General features: G+C 35.3%; 1 protein-coding gene across 2 annotated transcripts in view; it reads right to left on the bottom strand.

The window, feature by feature from the left end:
- tp73 (tumor protein p73) overlaps positions 1–22708 on the bottom strand; it is a 75815-nt gene that overhangs the window by 34088 nt on the left and 19019 nt on the right. For both annotated transcript variants that reach the window (XM_056463082.1, XM_056463081.1), the window contains exon 3: positions 20448–20693. In XM_056463082.1, the coding sequence (XP_056319057.1) occupies positions 20448–20693 (246 nt within the window). The remainder of the gene's footprint in view (positions 1–20447; positions 20694–22708) is intronic.

Genomic DNA, 22708 nt, shown 5'->3' on the forward strand with positions numbered 1-22708 from the left:
AGCTCATGATCATAGGTGAGAGATGGAACGTAGATTGACGGGTAAATTGAGAACTTTGCCTTTCGGCTCAGCTCCTTCTTTACCACAACGGACCGGTACATCGGCCGCATTACTGCTGCCACTGCACCAATCCGCCTGTCAATCTTACGTTCCATCCTTCTCTCACTCGTGAACAAAACCCCAAGATACTTGAACTCCTCCACCTGGGGTAAGGACTTTCCTCCAACCTGGAGATGGCAAACCACCTTTCTCCGGTGGAGTATCATGCCCTCGGACTTGGAGGTGCTGATTCTCATCCCAGCCGTGTCACACTCGGCAGCAAACCGCCCCAGTGCATGCTGAAGGTCCATGTTCGATGAAGCCAACAGAACAACATCGTCTGCAAAAAACAGCGATGAAATCCTGTGGTCACCGAACCAGACCCCCTCCAGCCCAAGGCTGCGCTTTGAAATTCTGATTACCATCTGACATGTGTCGTAAATTAAAAAACAAAGCTAAATGTTATATATTATTTAACAAAAACACCACTAACCATGCAAAAATGTTTATTTCCATAAAACAAACTTGATAGGAGAATGTGTGTAGCTGTAAGTGAACTATTTAACTTAAATATTGACTTAACTGAACCATTTTAAATCATCAAATCTGCATTTGTTCACTTTTATGAAGTTTTATACGCCAGCTATACCCCTAATACCCCTATGGTTCCTGATCAACTATAATGCCAACTTGACATTGCAAAATCGATTCTGAAACAATATATTGTGCAGTCTAATGTGAAATATAATATTTAAAATGCTTATAAAATCAATTAATTTAGATGTTTCAGTTCTCAGGTTCCCAACTTTTTCAGTGGAGTCCTTAAACTGACCATTTTACATGAGTGAAGAGCATGTTTATAACTAGTTTTCTACTATAAAGAATATTTTATGTTAAAGGTGCATCATAAAACCACAGATGCTAGCAATGTCATTTTTATTGCACCTGATTTGAAGTTACCTTCATTTCTGAGAGTTCTTATTTAGTTGCAATCAGAATTATTAAACCCCCTTTGAATTTTTTTTCTTTTTTAAATATTTCCCAAATGATGTTTAACAGAGCAATGAAATTTTCACAGTATGTCTGAAAGTATTTTTTCTTTCAGAAAAAAAGTCTATAAAAGCATAATAAAAGAATAAAGAGAATAAAAGCAGTTTTTCATTTTTTATGAACCATTTTAAGGTCAAAATTATTAGCCTCTTTAAGCTATATTTTTTCCCCGATTGTCTACAGAACAAACCATCGTTATACAATAACATGCCTAATTACCCTAACCTGTCCAGTTAACCTAATTAACCTAGTTAAGCCTTTAAATGTCACTTTAAGCTGTATAGAAGTGTCTTGAAAAATATCTAGTCAAATATTATTTACTGTCATCATTCATGGCAAAGAGAAAATAATCAGTTATTAGAAATGAGATACTGTATTAAAACTACTGTTTAGAAATGTGTTTTGAAAATCTTCTCTCCGTTAAACAGAAATTGGGGAAAAAAATAAACAGGGGGCTAATAATTCAGGGGGGTTAATAATTCTGATTGCAACTGTAATTGAAGGATTAGTCTGTAATCCATACATTTGATAAAATGTCCAGAATCAGATAAGCATAAAAACAGAGACCGACTTGTCTGGATTTCTCATTGGTCAGTGTGTTGCTGAACAATTGTTAAAGCTTGGTTGCTGGATCATTTTTAAAGACAATTTCCTAAATAAATAAACTTCTCTAAAGTTTTGCAGACACCACCCTTGACAGAGTTATTTAATTTAATGATTTAAAAAATATATACAATTATTAATTAATTAAATAAATTATAATATAAAAAAATAAAATAAGAAAATATAAATTTAAACAATATAAATTAATGTAAAATAATATAATATAATATAATATAATATAATACAATATAATATAATATAATATAATATAATATAATATAATATAATACAATATAATATAATATAATATAATATAATACAATATAATATAATATAATATAATATAATATAATACAATATAATATAATATAATATAATATAATATAATATAATATAATATAATACAATATAATATAATATAATATAATATAATATAATATAATATAATATAATATAATATAATATTATGCAATTTAATAGAAAAAAAATTCAAATGAATAAACTTTAATATAATATAATATAATATAATATAATATAATATAATATAATATAATATAATATAATATAATATAATATAATATAATATTATGCAATTTAATAGAAAAAAAATTCAAATGAATAAACTTTAATATAATATAATATAATATAATATAATATAATATAATATAATATAATATAATATAATATAATATAATATAATATAATATAAAATAATATAAAAAAGACCATTATATGTAAAACATCATCCACATTACCAAAAAAAAAAAAAAAACAAGGCTGAAAAAAATGCATGCTTGCTTTGTAGACAGTGTGCTTGAATATAATAGCAGCATGGGCTTGCCGGCAGTGTAGACATGCTGTAAATGTTGTAAGGTGGAATAAGATGATGGACTGCAGGAAGGTGAGCGTCGGAAAAGGCGCACGTTCAGGCAGGCTCGGCGGCCTAAGTGATAATGACGAGTCTGACAGCCTGATGGACAAGTTTCGGCACGCCACCCGCAAATTCAGCCAACTCCCCATCTCCGTCAATAAATTCACAAATGCACTGCCTATGCTAACGGCTGCGAAATTGCAGCCAGCATCACATACACTGCTGCTTCACTGTTCCTCCCTAGACGCACTGCGAGAAACTGTTGTACTACACAAATGAAGACATTCATTCATTCTCCTTCGGCTTAGTCCCTTATTTATGAGGGGTCGCCACAACGGAATGAACCGCCAAATATTCCAGCATATGTTTTTTGCAGCAGATGCCCTTCCAGCTGCAACCCAGTACTGAGAATTACCCATACACTCACATACATACTCATACAGTATGGCCAACTTAATTTTTTCAATTCACCTTTAGACCATTTCAATGTGGCGATGTCACTGGCCCATGAACATGTCCTGCTTGTTATCAAACTATTTCAGAACAGTAACAAGAGGCAATTCAATCAATGGACCTTTTTTGATTATCTGAAGCTATAGAAATTCAAAATGTAAAACAGGCAATAGGTTATAGGACCATTGTTATTGTTTACATCCCTTAAAATGGTCTATAGCACATGACTTTAGACTGTGGGGGAAACCGGAGCACCTGGAGGAAACTTAAACTGGGAAAACATGCAAACTCCACACAGAAATGCCAGCTGGCCCAGCTGGGACTCAAACCAGGGTTTGTTATGAACCACCGTGTCATAAATGAAGACAAATAAAATCAAATAATGATGGACCTAAAGGTGCTAATAATCTTATTCTTTTACATATGAGATGGAATATCCATTGTAACCTTATTGGTTAAAGAATTACTGTCTAATTCACTTCTATTGATTTTTGGCTGTTAAAAACAGTTTGTTCAGCTGTGTGATGTTGCAAATTTGGGTCTTCATACTTTTAATACAGTTGAAGTTATTAGTCCCCCTGTTTACTTTTTTCCCCAATTTCTGTTTAACGGAGAGAAGATTTTTTCAACACATTTCTAAACATAATAGTTTCAATAACTCATCTCTAATAACTGATTTATTTTATTTTTGCCATGATGACAGAAAATAGTATTTTACTAGATATTTTTCATGACACTTCTATACAGCTTAAAGTGACATTTAAAGGCGTATATTATATTATTTACTTATTATATACTTATTATATTATTAAAATATTATTATATATAAATAAAATATATAAAATATTATATAAAATATTATTAGGTTAACTCTGCAGGTTAGGGTATTTAGGCAAGTTATTGTATAATGATGGTTTGTTCTGTAGACTATCGAAAAAACATAGCTTAAAGGGGTTAATAATTTTGACCTTAAATTGGTTTTTAAAAAATTTTAAACTGCTTTTATTCTAGCCAAAATAAAACAAATAAGACTTTCTCCAGACGAAAAAAACATTATCAGACATACTGTGTAAGTTTCCTTGCTCTGTTAAACATAATTTCGGAAATATTTAAAAAAGAGAAAAAAATTCAAAGGGGGGCTAATAATTCTGACTTCAACTGTATATTGTCAAAAACACAATTATTTTCAACACTAGCTGTTTCTTGCTGCTTTTGGTCTGAAAAAGCTGTTTTAGGGCCTGAAAAGCTGTTTCCCGAATGCAGAACCACCAACTTATGCAGCATATGTTTTTCACAGTGGATGCCCTTCCAGCCACAACCCAGCACTGGTAAAACGCCCATACACTCTAACCATACTAAATGTATGAATTTGTTTCACTGAAGCATACATATTTATTACACAAGCTACTGAAAATAGAAGACTAAAAAGCTAAATTTCCATGACATCTAATAAAAGTAAAAACAGACTATTGTGCTTATATATTAATTTATTAATAAGTGTTTTTTTATTTAAACTAATTTAAAGAGGATCATGTGCTTATGATTGAGCATGGCTGGTACCGCATCAGCTCCGTATATATTGTACCAATGAGATGAATACTGACTCACAATAAATAACCAGATTTTTCCACTCCAGTCATCTTCGTCTTGAAGAATCCCCTCTTCCACCCCTACTCCTCCTCTTCTCCTTATAGGGCGACACGGCGGCCCAGTGGTTAGCACTGTTGCCTCACAGCAAGAACGCCACTGGTTCAGCCCCTCAACAGGCTGGTCGGCATTTCTGTGCGGAGTTTGCAAGTTCTCCCCATGCTCTGGTGTGTTTCCCCCGGGTTTCCTGGTTTCCTCCCACCGTCCAAAGACATAAACCATAAGTAAATTAACTACTCCAAAATAGCATCTTAATACAACTCTTAGCCAGATATATCTCAGCACAATCACAAGCAGGGGAGTTCTCGATACCTACCTGAGCTCAAACTCCCCTCTCTCCCTTCAAACGGGAGGTACCCCCGGTCTCGAGGATATTCTGAGCTCAGGGCTCTCTGCCGGGACAGCATGCCAAATATGCTTTATTATCAATCATCAGCTAAGTGTGAACTCTTGAATAGGTTAAAAAACATAATATTAATTATTATACTAACCATTAACTATATGGTTTTAGCTTAGCCACTATGTGCTACATATAGCTACATAGCGGTCCACTATGACAACAATGGATAATTTCAACCCAGGCTCATTCTGATTACGTACCGCTATATATACATTTCTGGAGAGCGCTAAATATGTACCAGGAGCTGGTTTTTTTTTTTGCAGTTTTTGTTTTCGCGAGTCCACCAGAGGCCACTGTGTACGCTTTTTCAGATCTCAAATTTCTCTCGCGAGTCCCATTCATGCCTGCTGTTCTTGCAAAAACCACCAGAGGCCGCTGTGGACAGACTGATTTACTGACTCACCAACCGACCGATTGCCCCACCCCCACCCTCCCTCTTCCCTAAACCCAACAAATAGTGTTTTCAAAAGCACAGATTGACCTGCTCCCTTTCCCATACTTGATAGCTCGATAGTAATTTTACAAACATTACATTTTTAGCTTTTCCGTCACCTACTCTTTAACACCCAGTTTTTGAAGTGGTCAGTTTGAAGCTAACGCTCCTAAAATGTATATTATATGTTTGGTTTAGCTAATAGTTACAGTCTGGTGAACCCTTGTGTTCTGTTTGGGATGTCTACATCCACTCTGAGGTCATTTTGAGTCTTTATTTGGCCACAACTTTCTCTGTTTTAGCAAATGGAGTGATTTTTAGTGACAAACTGTATTTTGACACATTTTTTGGGAAAATGCTTTAAAAATGTTCAAATATTCTGGGCAAATTGACTACCTTTTCGTTATGTTGGTGGCTGTTTTTCCCTTATTGACTTTTATTATATTGAAATTTTTTTATTGCAAAGCCATGACACCATACAATCATGCATTCTTGATTGTTGCTGGTTTTTGCTGTTGGGAAGAGGTATTTTTTGTAATTTTTACTGTTGATCATCAGTTGCAATGCAAAAAAAGTTTAGTTTCTAGCTTAAAAGTATATGGTTATATGGAGTATAGTCAGTGTGTGTGTAAGAGAGACCTTTGCACATTTACCTTAATATGTTTGAGAAAATAAAAAAGCAGTTTAGCTCACAGAACATAGTGAACATAGTCAGTATATTTATGAACAGACACTATAATTTTAATAATAATAATAATAATAATAATAATAATAATAATAATAATAATAATAATAATAATAATAATAATTGTTTTACTCCATAAAACTTCATATAAAAGCCTTTTTGCACATCTAAAGAGTTAAAGGGGCCAACTGATGATGGACAGTAAAAATGAAAAGTTTGACCTCGTCCCAACAAGGAAAAACACCAACAATGAAGAATGCATGATTATATGGTGTCATGTCTTTGCAATTAAAAAATTGTATTATTATTGAGGTCAATAGGGCAAAAACAGCCCCGAACATAATGAAAGGGAAGTCAATTTTAACAGTACACAAGGGTTAAGTGGCTGCAAGTTTTGAACAATAGCCTTACCATAGCAATAGGTGTGAAACAAGGAGAAAAAGGGAACTAAATGTTGATAAATGGAATCTAGAAATTCATGTGACAAACAAAAATCCCTGTTATTCCATGACTTGGACCAAACATATAAAGATTCCCTGAGTTATAATGTGTAGTAGGCACATTTTTAATGATATTCCAGAAGTTCCATGACCCATGGGAACCCTGTATATTGTGTTAATAAAAAATAAACAAAATTTGTTTCATTTTCCCTCAGGGCTTTCTATTATGGCTCTAAACGTTTGATTTTCACACAAACAGCTATTTGAGTCTTGTTTGAGCTCAGAGTACATAACTCATTTCCATATTTTTGGAGTTGGCTGCTGTTTGCTGACATGTGGAAACAAGCGTTGATTTCAGGGAGGGGCAGATCTATCTTAAAACAATTCTTGTTTTGTTCAAAATCTTAAGAGCCCAAAGACATTTTTGGTCCAAATTACAGTTTAAAGGGGAAATTTTTTAGCTTGATTCAAGTCAGAGCTAACAAATAACTTTTTGTAATCCATTTTATGGATCACATGGATTTTTGGGAGACACGTTAGTATACACCGTAAAAATGCAGGGTTTCACACAGTTCATTCAAGTTTTCTCAACACAAATCGATCAAGTTGACATAACAAATTTAAGTGGATTGAACGTTGTTCAATCCACACTGCTGAAAGCTTCTATCATCCAGGGTTAGTTTCTGGAGAAGTTGATGAACTCACAGAGCTGGGTGCACCTCTGTAAGGATCTACTGCACTTAGACATGCCGCCGAACGAATATACGCTATTTTTCAGCCTTCCTTAAGCACATGAAGTACAGCTAATCTCTCAATAAAATCCATGTTAGCCGTTTAGCAACAAAACTCCAAGCATAGATGCGCTGCCCATGACGCGAATCCATGTCTATTGTGAAGCAAATTTGACATGCGAATGAAGCGAGTGAACTCAAAATGTTCACGTGTCTATACATGCGAATAGAGCAATTTATTAAGCTTTATTTATGCAAGCTGCGTCTGGCGTGAACACTGCATAATAGTATTTGGGAAAAAGTAGTTTGGAGAATTTTGTGTTTTACGCAAAATGTTACGAAGTGGACACTTACAAAAGACTTGCGGATCCAAATGCAGTTTATTAAAGTCCAGGTCTTACAGGCAGAGGTCAGAATAGTAGTTCAGAGCAAAATAGTAGTACAAGGGTAATCCAATAAGCGTGGTCAGTATTAGGGATGACTGACGTGAAACTGACGTTTCGACACAGTGTTGAGATCCCGAAACACAAGTGAGTCGAAACACTGCACTGAAACATGATCCAAAACACACAGGTCACGTGACTAAGGTGATTCGAAACAGCAGGTCACGTGAGTAAAGGGATTTGAAACACCAGCTCATGTGACTAAAGCGATTGAAACCATCGGTTATTTCAGAAGCATTTTGAGAATTCCTAATGAACCTGTGTTTGACTGGTGGACTGGGAGCCTAGTCAACCGTGCGTGTGCGCAAAGTTCCAGTGCTGCAAATGGTCTCGGTTTAAATCCCGACTTGTATAAATACTCTGACTTTATTTTATTTAATAATGCTACAGTTTTATGACCAAAACAAGACATATTTATTCACAAAGTGATCATTCGGATGTCAGACCAAAGTAAAAACAAAACACCCTACAGAGTAATTAAAAAGCCGCATCTGCCAAGATTCGAACCCATTATCACTGCATGCTAGTCTGGAACTCTCACCGCTTCACTAAATCAATTGATATTTTAACTCTACCACGTGGGGTTTAATACCTCAATTTGCTTAACTATTTCTTTGCTGAAGCTGTTCTAGAGCAATACATAAAATGACCACTAGGTGTCACTATAGAGACGGGTTTCGAAACCTTTTGAAGCTTCGACACATTTGCTTAAAATTTTTCAGTTTCATGAAGCCTCGTTTTGCCCACCACTAGTCAGCACACAGGCGAGAGGTCAGACTAGCGATTTTAATATACAAAGTTCTCGGCTATACATAGGCTATTATTAATTAGAAACTGAGTGTACATAGTTTTACGTTAGGAAATGCAGTCTTGAATGTACAAACAGTCGACAAGTACCAGAGAATAGATCAAATGTAGTTTTCAGTCACGCTCATGTAAAAGTAATATTCAACTCGTTTAGTTTTGTCTTCATTCATTTTTGAATTCAGCAGTGACAAAGCACTAGTCTTCAAACACATGATTTATTTACAACACGTTTTTTAAACATAATAGTTTAACTAAATTATTTCTTTTAACTACTTTTTTATCTTTGGAATAATTAGTCAAGCTATTGTATATCTGGGTTGTTGTGTAGACAATCAAAAATATACAGTAAATATTTCTTAAGGAGGCCAATAATACTAAGCTTAAAATGTTATTTTTTTAAATAAAAACTGCTTTTATTCAAGAAGAAATAAGACTTATTATGAAGAATTATTTTTGTTTTATAGGAAATACTGTGAAAATCTTCTTGCTTTGTTAAAGATCAATTAGAAAACATTATCTTAAATTAATGGGTGGGCAAAAAAAACTGACTGTATCTGTTAAAGTTTACAGGTGCAAAAATCTGTCTTGATGTACTTGAATATTAGAAATGTGTTATCCACTACAATTCAGAGTGACTTGTCAAATAAATTAACAAGGAAGATTATTTTGAGTTTAAGTTATTTCATTATCGTGTTTATGAAGACTGTAGAGTGATGCATGAAACAAAATGACTTCGAATAATTGTTTAAGTAGTTTGTGATGTTAAAGTGTGCCCCCTAAAAGTACAAGTGGCCCCTGCACAGCCCCCCAGTTACTATGGTCTAGAACCACCTCACCCGAACAAGGCAAGAATTGAAAAACTCAGGAAAGTCAAACAAGGAAACCGCTTGTAATTTTCATAAAGAAACAAGACTCAGCAATGTGAATGTGAAGCTGACATGTATTTATAGTCCTTGTAATCAGTGAAAACAAGCTACAGCTGTGTCTGTGTGGGAGTGTACGGATTATTGTCAGCTGCTGTGGGAGCTGATGAGCGCAGAGAGTTCTGGGAGTTGTAGTTTATAAGGAAGTAATAATCTCCAACAGAGAAAACACAGATGGTGATTACAATAGACTACAGGAAGTAATCGCCAGGGGAGACAACACCACTGGCGATAATGTAACATTTTTGTCTAAAAAAAAAAAAAAAAAAAAAAAAAAATTGATAGTAAACAAAGCAAAAAATAGCCCAACTAAATAATAAAAAAAATAATAAAATGAATCATTACCAAAAAAAAATGCCTCAATGTTTGCCTGCGCATTTGTTCGAAATCTCATAAGTTGAGAGTTCTGCAGGATTTATTTTTTATTTTTTATCATTTGCAGAGGAAGGATGCGCTTGCTTTGGGGCGTGTTTAGACCCGCTCGCTGACTATGAGGGTAAAAGCTAAGAAGAGCAGCCTCAAATACTCCAGAAGCAAAGACGTGCTCAGGCTTGCCCTACTTATATGCCAACAAAGAGAGAAAAAAAAGTGTTGGGGTCTTTATTGGAAAAGCTGAGGTGTCAGAACTCATTTTCATCCCTTATGACAGCTCTTGCTTTAAGCCTATAATATGCGTTTGAGAGCGGGCTTTTAAACAGTTATCCCTAACACACAATTTGTTTTTATGAATCATGCGATGATATCATACTATAATTGGGGCCTAAAAAGGCAAAAGCAAAAGCCCAGGCAGAAACAGACATGATTTAGGAAGATAACATAAAATGACCTCAGCAATCCTCTTAAATGAAGAATTACGCCGCACTTTTAGAAGTTTGAACGGTGTCGATTGAGAAAAACACACACTGATGAGTGAACAGAAGGGGTTCAGAACCAAGGACAGGGACGTGGTCTCCAAACTCGACACCTATACCACTGATAAATGCTTCAGGTTTCAGCTTTACTGGCTGTCCACTCATTTTATTTGACTAAATCATATTCTATAGTTAAATAATCACCCTCAAAGTGTTCTCTCAAACAGTATAACTAGGGGGGTTTGGATGGGATTGACCCCCCTAATTAACACTTGAACATCCTGAAGGACAACAAAACAAGATGTATAGACGGGTCAGCTCTTCAATAATCCAAAGACATGAGCTATAGGTAAATTGGATGAACTAAATTGGCCATAGTGAATGATTGTGTGTGTGTGAATGAGTGTGTATGGGTGTTTCCCAGTACTGGGCTGCTGCTGAATGAAATGTATAATATAAATATACATTTGACCCGCCCATAATGGCTCATATAATTATGAATACTGGTGGCAATCAGTGTATGTGTCGTGGTCAACTCCTCTCCACATCACAAGTGCGGCAACATACATGGCAAGCTACTGGACAAACTGGTAACAGTGGAAAAGCCGACTATATTGAGGTAAGCGATCAGCTGGTAAGCATTAATAAAAACAGCGCCACACCGCCCTGTAGCATTCATTTTAAAGATGAAATGCAGCCATACGTACTTCTGGCTACATAATTTGCGATCTCCATAAAGGTATACAGGGCACCGTTTTCAGAATGAGCCTATGTTGGCAGTGATCAAGAACCCATCATGCAATTCTAAAGTGTTAGTAAATGAAAAACAAATAAAAGAAATACAGAAAACTGTTGATTTACAGCTTTTTTTTTCAGTGCAGCTACTGCTCCAGGACAAAGAGAAAATTTTATGATGTATTGCAAAAAGCCAGACCATGAACACAAGAAATGTGGGAATACTTTATACAGAGGCTGCATTAAACTTTTACTACTGTAATGCAAACTGTTCAGCCCAGTGTTATTACTTTGCTTTGAACAGTTGTGTGGACTAAAAACATAAACTTAATATCAAATCAATCAAGACAGAAGCATTCAATGCTGGAGTAAATAGTCAGTGAATAGTGAGTGATGAGATTTTTCTGGATAAAGCACCATCCTGATGAACGTGAGCATAACCGCTATTGGTAAAAACACAAAGAGATGCACATGACCGCATTACAGTGATGCCATTTGATCAGAACAGCGATATAATAATATAATGCAAGCGCCAAAACTCCTGTTCATAATTATATTAATAATACCTCATAGTTCATACTTTAGACTTGAGTGTTTCCACCGCAAAACAACTTTGTTGCGTGTACTAATCAGAATATATTTTATATAAATTTATCTAAATACTATAATTATTATTTTATAATCATTTTATAGTTATTTTTATTTTTATAAATCATTGTTGTGAAATTTAAGTTAGATGAGGCCCATGAATCTTGTTTGTTTTAATTATTGCAATTATTGCACATAATTATTGCATATGATATATATAAAACAGCCTTTGGGACATTTTTGTTGCAGATCAGTGTAAACAGGGATGCAATTTTTTTCAAAAACGTAAAGGAAAAAACTACTCAATTTTTTTATTACATCTTTGTTGCTGTGTAAATAAAAGAAGCTGATGGAGTATACACTAACTTGCGCATTATTCAGTCACAAAATGGTGACAAACAGTCAAAAACGCGAAGCTGACAGAAACAAAACCGGCTGAATGAAGCTGATGGAGTATACACTAACCTGTGCATTATTCAGTCACAAGATGCCAGCAAACAGTCAAAAATGCTTTAATTAAACGCAAAGCTGGCAGAAACGAAACTGGCTGAGTGAAGCTGATAGAGTGTACACTAACCTGTGCATTATTCAGTCAAAAGATGGCAGCAATCAGAAAAAATGCAAAGCTGACAAAAAGAAACCAGTTTAATAATACTAACCTACATATTATTCATTCACAAGATGGCACCAAACAGTGATAAACACTTATTAAACGCAAAAGCTGACAGAAACGAAACCGGCTGAGTGAAGCTGATGGAGTGTACACTAACCTGCATATTATTCAGTAAAAAATGGCAGCAATCAGTCAAAAATGCAGAGCTAACAGAAACGAAACCAGTTTAATAATACTAACCTACATATTATTCATTCACAAGATGGCACCAAACAGTGATAAACACTTTTATTAAACGCAAATCTGACAGAATCTAAACCGGCTGAGTGAAGCTGATGGAGTATACACTAACCTGCTCATTATTCAGTCACAAGATGGCACCAATCAGTCAAAAATGTGATAGAAAAGCAGACACATGAATATAGACGTAAGTATTTGGATGTGAACGTGTTCACTTATAGTCAAGTTGATTCAAAGTTCCCGCCTGTTTTATTTAGTGGTTGTCATCTCTGAATAACATACCTAGGAATGTCATGACTGACCAATCAGAAGCAAGTATTTCAGACAGCTGTGTAATAAGTACTAATAAACACCCAACGTGCATGCTAATAAGCAAACAGTCTATCTAAATCCAGAGTGTAACCTAAACAATTAATACAAGCATAATTACCGGCAAACATCAAAACCAAACCAATAGTGCGCTGTCATTACCCCAGCAAACATATCTAACACGTTTGATTGTGCAATTCTGAGATTTGGGAAGGGTTTATTTATGAGGCTGGCTAAGAGGAATGTTGTTTCAGGTAGCGGTATAAGAAGCCCACTGCGGATCAGCTAGATTATAGTCAATATGCCCTCATGTCTCTCCAAAAGCAGCCTGAGGCTACATAAACCCAACGGCTTCATCTTTTAACCCTTCAGTTTGCACACAATGACTCACTTACCACCATCACAGTAATCCCAGATATCCTCAGCCCCACAAGTCATTGAATCGTGTCTGGAAATTCCCTAAATTTGAGGTTACACTGACATTCCACGTTTCTTGACAATAATCTTGAACTATTTTCCCTTTCTTGAGAGGTTAAGCTGAATGAATACACTGTAAAAAAGGATTATTTACTTAAAGCGAGTAAACAAATTGCCTTAAAAGCAAAAAGCTGACTTTACCTCAAAAAAATCATGAAATTAAACCCATTGTAACTTGTAACTGTTAAGTTGATTTAACTTAATTTTTATAATTTTGTAAATTTTACTCACTTTTTTTTTACAATAAAGTCAACTAATTGCTTTTTACAGTACCGATGGAGCGGCTGAAAGCTGTTAAACACTTTAAGCAGAAAATACTTTTAAGGGTTCACTCAAAAATGAACATTCTGCTATCAATTATTGCACCATGTACAGTTGAAGTCAGAATTATTAAACCCCCTGAATTATTAGCCCCCGTTTATTTTTTTTACCCCCCAATTTCTGTTTAATGGAGAGAAGATTTTTTTCAACACATTTCTAAACAGAATAGTTTTAATAACTCATTACTAATAACTGATTTATTTTATCTTTGTCACGATGACACTAAATAATATTTGACTAGATATGTTTCAAGACACTTCTATGCAGCTTAAAGTGACATTTAAAGGCTTAACTAGGTTAATTAGGCTAACTAGGCAGGTTAGGGTAATTAGGCCAGTTATTGTATAACGATGGTTTATTCTTTAGACAATCGGGGAAAAAATAGCTTAAGGGGGCTAATAATTTTGACCTTAAAATGATTCATAAAAAATTTCAAAACTGCTTTTATTCTCTTTATTCTTTTATTATGCTTTTATAGACTTTTTTTTCCGAAAGAAAAAATACTTTCAGACATACTGTGAAAATTTCATTGCTCTGTTAAACATAATTTGGGAAATATTTAAAAAAGAAAAAAAATTCAAAGGGGGTTTAATAATTCTGATTGCAACTGAATAAGAACTCTCAGAAATGAAGAAAACTTCAAACCAGGTGCAATAAAAATGACAAATTGTTTCGAATTTGCACAACTTACTTTCCTCTGTGAAACAATTCAAACAAAAATTAAGTGTGTTAGTATACGGATCTGATGATATTTCTATAAAAAAAAACAGATTGATTCAAGTAAAACATCCTAAAGCATCAGGATTACAATGGGTTAAAAACGTGATTTAAGTGACTTTTAACGTTGCATGGTTGTTGGTGCCAGACGGGCTGGTTTGAGTATTTCAGAAACTGCTGATCTACTGGGATTTTCACGCACAACCATATCTAGGGTTAACAGAGAATGGTCAGAAAAAGGGAAAATATTCAGTGAGTGGCAGTTCTGTGGGTGCAAATGCCTTGTTGATGCCAGAGGTCGGAGGAGAATGGCCAGACTGGTTCCAGCTGATAGAAAGGCAACAGTAACTCAAATAACCATTTGTTACAACCAAGGTCTGCAGAAGAGCATCTCTGAATGCACACCATGTCCAACCTTGAGGCAGATTGGCTACAGCAGCAGAAGACCACACCGAATGACACTCCTGTCAGCTAAGAACAGGAAACTGAGGTTAGAATTCGCACAGGCTCACCAAAATTGGACAATAGAAGTAACATGAAAGCATGGATCCATCCTGCCTTGTATATACGACTCTGGCTGGTGGTGGTGTAATGGTGTGGGGGATATTCTCTTGGCACACTTTGGGCCCATTAGTACCAATTGAGCATCGTGTTAAAGCCACAGCCTACCTGAGTATTGTTACTGACCATGTCCATCCCTTTATGACCACAGTGTACCCATCTTCTGATGGCTACTTCCAGCAGGATAATACACCATGTCATCAAGCGCAAATCATCTCAGACTGGTTTCTTGAACATGACAATGAGTTCACTGTACTCAAATGGTCTCCGCAGTCAGCAGTGCTCAATCCAATAGAGCACCTTTGGGATGTGGTGGAACAGGAGATTCGCATCATGGATGTGCAGCCAACAAATCTGCAGCAACTGCGTGATGCTATCATGTCAATATGGACCAAAATCTCTGAGGAATATTTCCAGTACCTTGTTGAATCTATGCCACGAAGGATTAAGGTAGTTCTAATAGCAAAGGGCGGTCCAACCCAGTACTAGTAAGTGGCCGGTGAGTGTTCCCAGCTAAACAGGGAAGGTATGTAAACATTAGCACCTACTATTATTAAAGGAATGTTTTTTGAACAACGTCTTGGGGACATTAATTGTTCTTGACTAATGTTGTAAAAAAGTTGATAGAAAAATGTTGTAAGAGGTTTATTTATATGTACATGGAATGTTCTAATAACATTAAATAATGTTCTTGAGATCAATAATATATCATAAAACTAAAACATTCTGAAAACATAATGCATAACAATATTATAACCAAAAAATAACATTAATACATTGTTTAAACAGTGGATGTTATACAGGTATAACTTAATGGAAGCATTAATGGAATGTTTTTCGAACCTAAAATTGTTAGCTTGGTTACTGCTTCATGCACACTTTATGATGAGCCGAGAGCTCAAAATCTAAAATTATGACTTATGTTATAAGAAAGACAGGTCTATTTTGAACAGGACAGAAATAGAAATCGTGAAGATTTTAGGTCTGCATGAACCACAAGTTGCTGAGACCCTTAATTTAGCATGTTGATGTACTTCCAACTGAAATGGAATTATTCACCTTAAAAATAACATTAGTAAGGAGAAACAATGCTCATAGCAACATTACAGTTGATGTTAGAATTATTAGTATATTAGTATATTATTACCTGTATATTTTACCCCAATTTCTGTTTAACAGAGAGATTTTTTCAACACATTTCTGATCATAATAGTTTTAATAACTCATTTCTAATAACTTATTTCTTATAATAACTTTTCTTATCTCTAAAGTGACATTTAATGACTTAATTAGGTTACTTAGGCAGGTTAGGGTCATTGTAACCTGCATTATCATTATCATTAGTCATTGTAACAGTTGTTTGTTCAGTACACAATCAAAAAATATATAGCTTAAAGGGGCTAATAATATTGACCTTAAAATGGTTTTAAAAAATATAAACTGCTTTTATTCTAGCCAAAATAAAATAAATAAGACTTTCTCCAGAAGAAAAAATATTATAGGATATCCTATAAAAAAATTCTTGCTCTGTTAAACATAATTTAGGAAATATTTTTAAAAAGAAAATCACAGGACTAATAATTTTGACTTAAACTGTGTATTAACTATGGAGTCTGCTTAACTGCTTCTCCTAAAACGTAAACAGCAATCTTCTCTGAAAACTCCACTTATGGCCATTTCTGAGCTTATCCTGCTGTTATTGTTGCTGGCAGAGGCCGAGTCTTTGAGAATGAAGCGGAACGTGGCGCGTCAAAGGTGAGAGTCTTCACAGGCGGACACTGAGTGATGGCCACAGCGCTCGCCTTCCTGAGAGCGCTATCGTCTTACACGTCCACATCAAGTCAAAGGCCAAACCTCACGCTTGACTTCATCCAGCAAACAGCCTAAGAGGAAAGAGCCCCATCTCCTGTTTCAGAGGGTCATCTTCGTGACAGACTGATGTAGCACCTTTTCTCACCACGCCACTGGACTTTAAAGAAAACACTGACTGCTCTGGTTTCATGAATCTGACGTTTTGGTCTTTGTACACTGAAGTCAGAAATTTTCGTAAGCTTTTTTTCTTTTTTTCCTAGTCAAATTCGAAAAGGAGTCGGAGGTATATTAATTTATTGTTAAAAAACTGTAAATAATTGTTCTGCAATCACCTCCCGTCTTTTTAAACCGTGTCATTATATTCCATACTTTGCTTATCATCAGAGTTGGGTGCAACGCGTTCTTCAGTAATGCGTTGCTGTACTCTAATTACACAAAGTAAAAGATTTGACCTTAGATTCACAGTAAATTACTAGTTAATAATTGCATTACTTTTACATTAAAATACTGTGTGTAAATTCACAGAAAGTTACCGTAAGGTAGTTCACAGTAATTTACTGTTACATTAAATTACTGTGAAATTACAGCTAAATAGTGTAACTTCACAGTAGATAGTAAAGTTCATTACTGTGATTTCACATTATTATCTTGTAGAATTAACGATATTCTGTGAAGCAGGCTTTCCTTGGCTATTCATTCTGACATTTACCCTGAGTTTGAAATCATTTTGGGTGTTTAACAGTGTTTGGTTTTATGAATCAATTACTTTTGTTCCAGTTTATGATGTTTTTGGCTAAGCACAAAGTTATGTTCATTAAAAATAGTTTCATATTTCCATGTTAACCTTATAAAACTAAATAAAGGTGCAGTGCACCCAAAAATAAAAATGTACTATGACATCCATGTCGTTTCATAACAGGATGAGTTGTTTTTTGAAGATGTAACCAAATTGTTTTTGGGGCTGCAATAAAATTCTGTTATTTCTAAATATCAAAAAAAGTGCCAATACTGGCATAAGAGTTCATTTGTTTTAATGTCTATGTTGAATGAAATAAAAAGAGTTTGAATTCCTATAACTAACATGCAAAAGATATAGCCCTTTTTACAGTAATTTGCTGTAATCATGCAACCTGCTTTAATTTAACAATAAAATTATGAATACAACACATTACTGTGATATTTTACAATTAAATCCTGTAAAGTGTCCTCCGCCCCACCCCTTACGCAAACCCGCTTGCGAAAAATACACACTTAGGCCCCGTTTACACTAAAATGTCTTTTTTGGAAAGTCTTTTTTTTATGTCTTTTTTAAAATGCTTTTTAGAAAGAAAACAATCCACATCTACACTGGAGTTTCATCTAGCATTTCTGAACAGCTCTCTGTCCACACTATACGAGTACCACTTGATAAAAACGCACATCACGTGACCACACACACACACATATACTGTCATGCGCTCGTCTGAGTTCCAGCTCCAGCTCAGCGGATGCTTTGAGTAGTGCAAGTCGAACAGTTTATCAAGAATGTACCGCCGGATCGCGTCTCACTATAGTTGTTAAACGTGATATTTAATTAATCTTGTCCCTATCTAACGACTCCTCTGTCTTTTGAATCTATCAGGTAACGTGTCACAGCGTCAGTACACTGCTTCAATCTAAATTGCTTCCTTGTCCTCATTTGTAAGTCGCTTTGGATAAAAGCGTCTGCTAAATGACTAAATGTAAATGTAAATGTAAATCTTTCGCTTTCACGCTTGTACTTGTACTGTTGTTTTATATTGTTGATTAGTTGTGCACCTTTTTTACCAACCAAGTTTGTCGACGCCATTATAACGACACAGATCACTCTGCCTATTCATGCCAGAGTCCTGTGGAAAAACTGATTGACACGTGGTAATTTGTGTATAACTTCTCTTTATTTATTTATGATTTGGTTATGGGTAAAACAAAGACCATGCGGGTCAGGTTGAAATGTTGCGGGTCAGGTTGAAAAAATGTATTTGTTCGGTGTATTCACCGACACCTATGACAACAATGCCATCGTCCATCGCGATGTTTCACATTAGACATAGTCTGATGCCAAATTGGTTGACATTGCCCAACCCTAATTGGAAGCACATATTGTGCACGCTCGCATTTTCCAGGCATACGTAGTTGAAAACCGTAAGTCACGTGACAAGAACCTTATATCTTGTATATCCTGTACTCTGCGGTGCTTTTTAATACTATGGATGCCAATGGTTACAGGTATCCTCTTTCCTTGTCTTTTGTGATAAAAAAAAAGACAAACAGGTTTGGAACAAGTGAATATTGAGAGAATTTTAAGTTTTGGGCGATCTCTTTAAGTCTTTTGATTAAGTCAAGCTGCTGTGATCAACCCATTGTAATGTTTTTCAGTGAATATTAAATTACTGAAAGAGCTGTAGTTTATTTTGTATTTTTTAAAGCATTTATATGTTTTAAAAGTAACCTCAAAGTAAAGTAATTAGTGATCTGATTACTTTTTACATTAAGTAATTAGTAATGTAATCAGATTTCAATTTTCTAGTATTTGTCAGTAATTTTTAATCTATTACTTTATTAAAGTAACTTACCCAACACTAATTATCATAAAGGGCTTTGTGTTGCGAGACCAAGAGGATTAGTTTCTCCCATGCCATTTTGGATTTTGCCTTTCATTTATACCGCAGCCCTGAATTGTCAAAACACCTTTTAAAACGCTCTTACAGATGCAAAAAAATAAGTTGACAGAAAAATTTCAGAGGCAGTGTGCAATAAACTTACAGTGATTTCCTTTTGCATGAACTGCATGTAGACTTATGATAGTATCAAATTTTCTTGTTATAATCAATTGCTGAAGCTTTTGTTAAGATATACCTTATTATTGCGATATATTGACTTAAGCTGCAAAAAACTTGACATAAACAGTTATTTTTAACGCGTTTTTAAAGAATTTAACATCACCTAAGAGTAAAGATTCATCTTAATTTTTGCCGCGGTCACTCTAGAGCAGAGATGCTCAAACTAGGGCCTACGGACCAAAGTTGGCCCTTTGTAGCCTATGATTTGGCCCACCATCCCATCAGAGAAGGGAATGATGGTGAGGGTTGGGGCAAGTGCCTTTAACAGAGATGGTCATTTCTAATTTAACATAACCTTTTTTTTGTTTGTTTGTTTTATTGCTAAAACAATAGCAGCTATAAAAAGCAAACTGAAAATAAATGTTTCAATGAAATGTATCTGTAAATAATTTTTTTTTTTAATTGAGTTTTAAAAATCGAAATACTGTCACTCGACGAACAGAAGACAATGCATAAAACACTGGCAAGCAAATCCAGGCAAAAACGGCTGCTTCACTGGACTCCATTCTGTTAAAAATGGCTTTGCTTTTGTTTTTAATATAAGTTAAATACATTTTTGAGTGAACTATCCCTTTAAGCACACTGAAAAAAAGATTCATTGCATTTACTCAATTATTTTAAGGCAAGTGGTTACAAAATTATTTATATGGGCTGAATTTAAAAACACTAATTCAATTTAGTAATGCTCAACGTAATTTGTTTGTTTAAATTCAGGTCATATAAATTGTTTGCAACCACTTACCTTACAAAAAGTCAGCTAGTGTGTGAAAAGCTTGTGTGTTTGCATGAAGAACCTCACGTGATATGGCTGCACCACAAGCGAGAAGCTCTACTCACCGTCCAGGTAGCTGATTTGGCGGTGCTGGACTGCTGGAAAGTGACCTCGAAGTTGTGCGGCCCGGGGTAGTCTGTATTTGAAGGGATCGCTGGAGCTGGAGACATGGCCTCGAAGGTTGAGTTTGGCTGGGAGTACGGCGACGGCGTTGGCACATTGGAGGTGGTCTCTGAGCTGTAGGGACTGGTAGACGCTGCTCTGTTTCCCAAACCTTGGTCCATACTGCTGCTCAGTAGGCTGTACTGAGACTGAGTGGGGGAAAGAAAGCAGAAAGAGAAGCAAGGGTGAGACAGGTAAAGCGGTGGGAGGGGATACAGGTGGAAAAAAGTTTGAAGGAAAGAGGGAGGAGATAAGACTCCATCTACTTGACTTCTAGAGCTCCGGTTTCAGCGTGCGGAAAGGAGCCATGCCTTTAGGCGAAAGGGGTAGGTTGTAAAACACAACCGTAATCTGTCCGATGTCTAATTGCCTGCCATTCTCTTCTCTACCGTGCAAACACAAAACCTGGAGATCATACCCACCACTCATAAATTATGAAGTGTCTGTGAGTGTGTGTTGTGTTGGTAGGACCTCAACAGGTGTGTTTGAAGTATAACTCGGCTGAAGAAAGACGTGAAGGCATTAGGTAATGTGGTGAGTCCTCACATAACAGCTTTTCCTTTTTGCTGAATATTTGCATTCATATAGCATGCATTATCATCCATTCATTCAATTTCCTTTGGCTTAGTCCCTTATTTATCAGGGGTCACCACAGCAGAATGAACCGCCAACTATTCCAACATATGTTTTACACAGTGGATGCCCTTCCAGCTGCAATTCAGTACCGGAAAAAGTATTCATTATCAATATTCACTTTTTAAAAGGGATACTTCACCCCAAAATCACAATTTACTCACTATTTATTCACTCACGAAATTCTTTATTCTGTTGAACACTAAAGAAGAAAGCTATTTGTAGGAAAACCGAATACAATGAATGTCAATGGATACAGGTTTCCATGTAGCTTTCGTCAAAATATCTTCGTTTGAGTTCAACAGAAGAAAGAAACTTGTAAAGTTTTGGAACAAGTGAAGAGAGAGTGAATGATGACTGAATTTTTCTTTTTGGGTGAACTATCCTTTTAAGACTTCCTTGTTTAAGTTTCTGACAATATGATAACTTTGGATAAATATATCCCGGTTTTACTATATTACAGTATTGTGATTAGGCATGGGCCAGTATAAGATTCAGACGGTAAGATAACCTTGGATAAAAATTTCACGGTTTCACAGTTACATGGTATTGTGATGACATCTTTGGAAATCTTTTCTGCTGGAGATACTGTTGTCCTAAAAAAGTAAAAAATTAAACGTAAATAAAAAATCTCACACTTACCTTAGGAGTGGTATAGCAGAAAATTTGGGAGAAACCTTGAAAACGGTTGTCGTCCCATGCCAAATTGCTATAACTGCTCTAAAATAAGTTATTTTTAAATGTCTAGATAAAAAAACAAAAACTTTTTTCCCATCGAACACAATCAATTTTATTTTATTTTATTATTATTATTTAATTTTATTTTAAGCAACATTTATAATATTTTGGAACAGTAAACGCGTCAGGCTAAATAATTCAAATAAATAAATGACATCTGTTCTCTTCATTAATTTCAAAAACACTAATTTCTTTACAAAACATAAAAGATACACAAAAAAACTCTTACAATATACCTTAGTGACAGTATAACAGAATATTTTAGTGGTTTTAAAACCTTGGCTGTGTCCGAAATCGCATACTTCTATATTATATTGTAAGCTAAAAACAGTATGTGAGCCGAGTAGTATGTCGGAATTCATAGAATTCGAAAACAGTATGCGAGAAGTGTCCGGATGACCTACTACTTCCAGCGAGACTCTTAAGTACGCATCGGATACAAGCTACACTATCCCATAATGCCACAAGAGAGAATTCATGATCGGGAGTGAAGCGACGCAACTGATGTGAGTAGGTCTCGTGATCGTGACAGGATGGCGGATGTAGTATGTTCAAGCTCCATTCATACTGCTCATATTCATACTGTGAAGAATGTACTTTTTTAACGGTCAAGTAGTACATTTAAATTTAAATGCAGTACCTACTGAGTAGTAGGCGATTTCGGACGCAGCCCTTGACTTTTCCAAACCGCTGCAAACCTTGAAACCCGTTATTATCCCATACCTATTTAAGACTAGTCATCTTTAACTTGTCCCATAACCATTTGTATTAAATGAATGACACATAAATTTGA

This window comes from Danio aesculapii, chromosome 8, assembly GCF_903798145.1.
Source record: "Danio aesculapii chromosome 8, fDanAes4.1, whole genome shotgun sequence".
In the NCBI taxonomy this organism is placed as follows: Eukaryota; Metazoa; Chordata; class Actinopteri; order Cypriniformes; family Danionidae; genus Danio; species Danio aesculapii.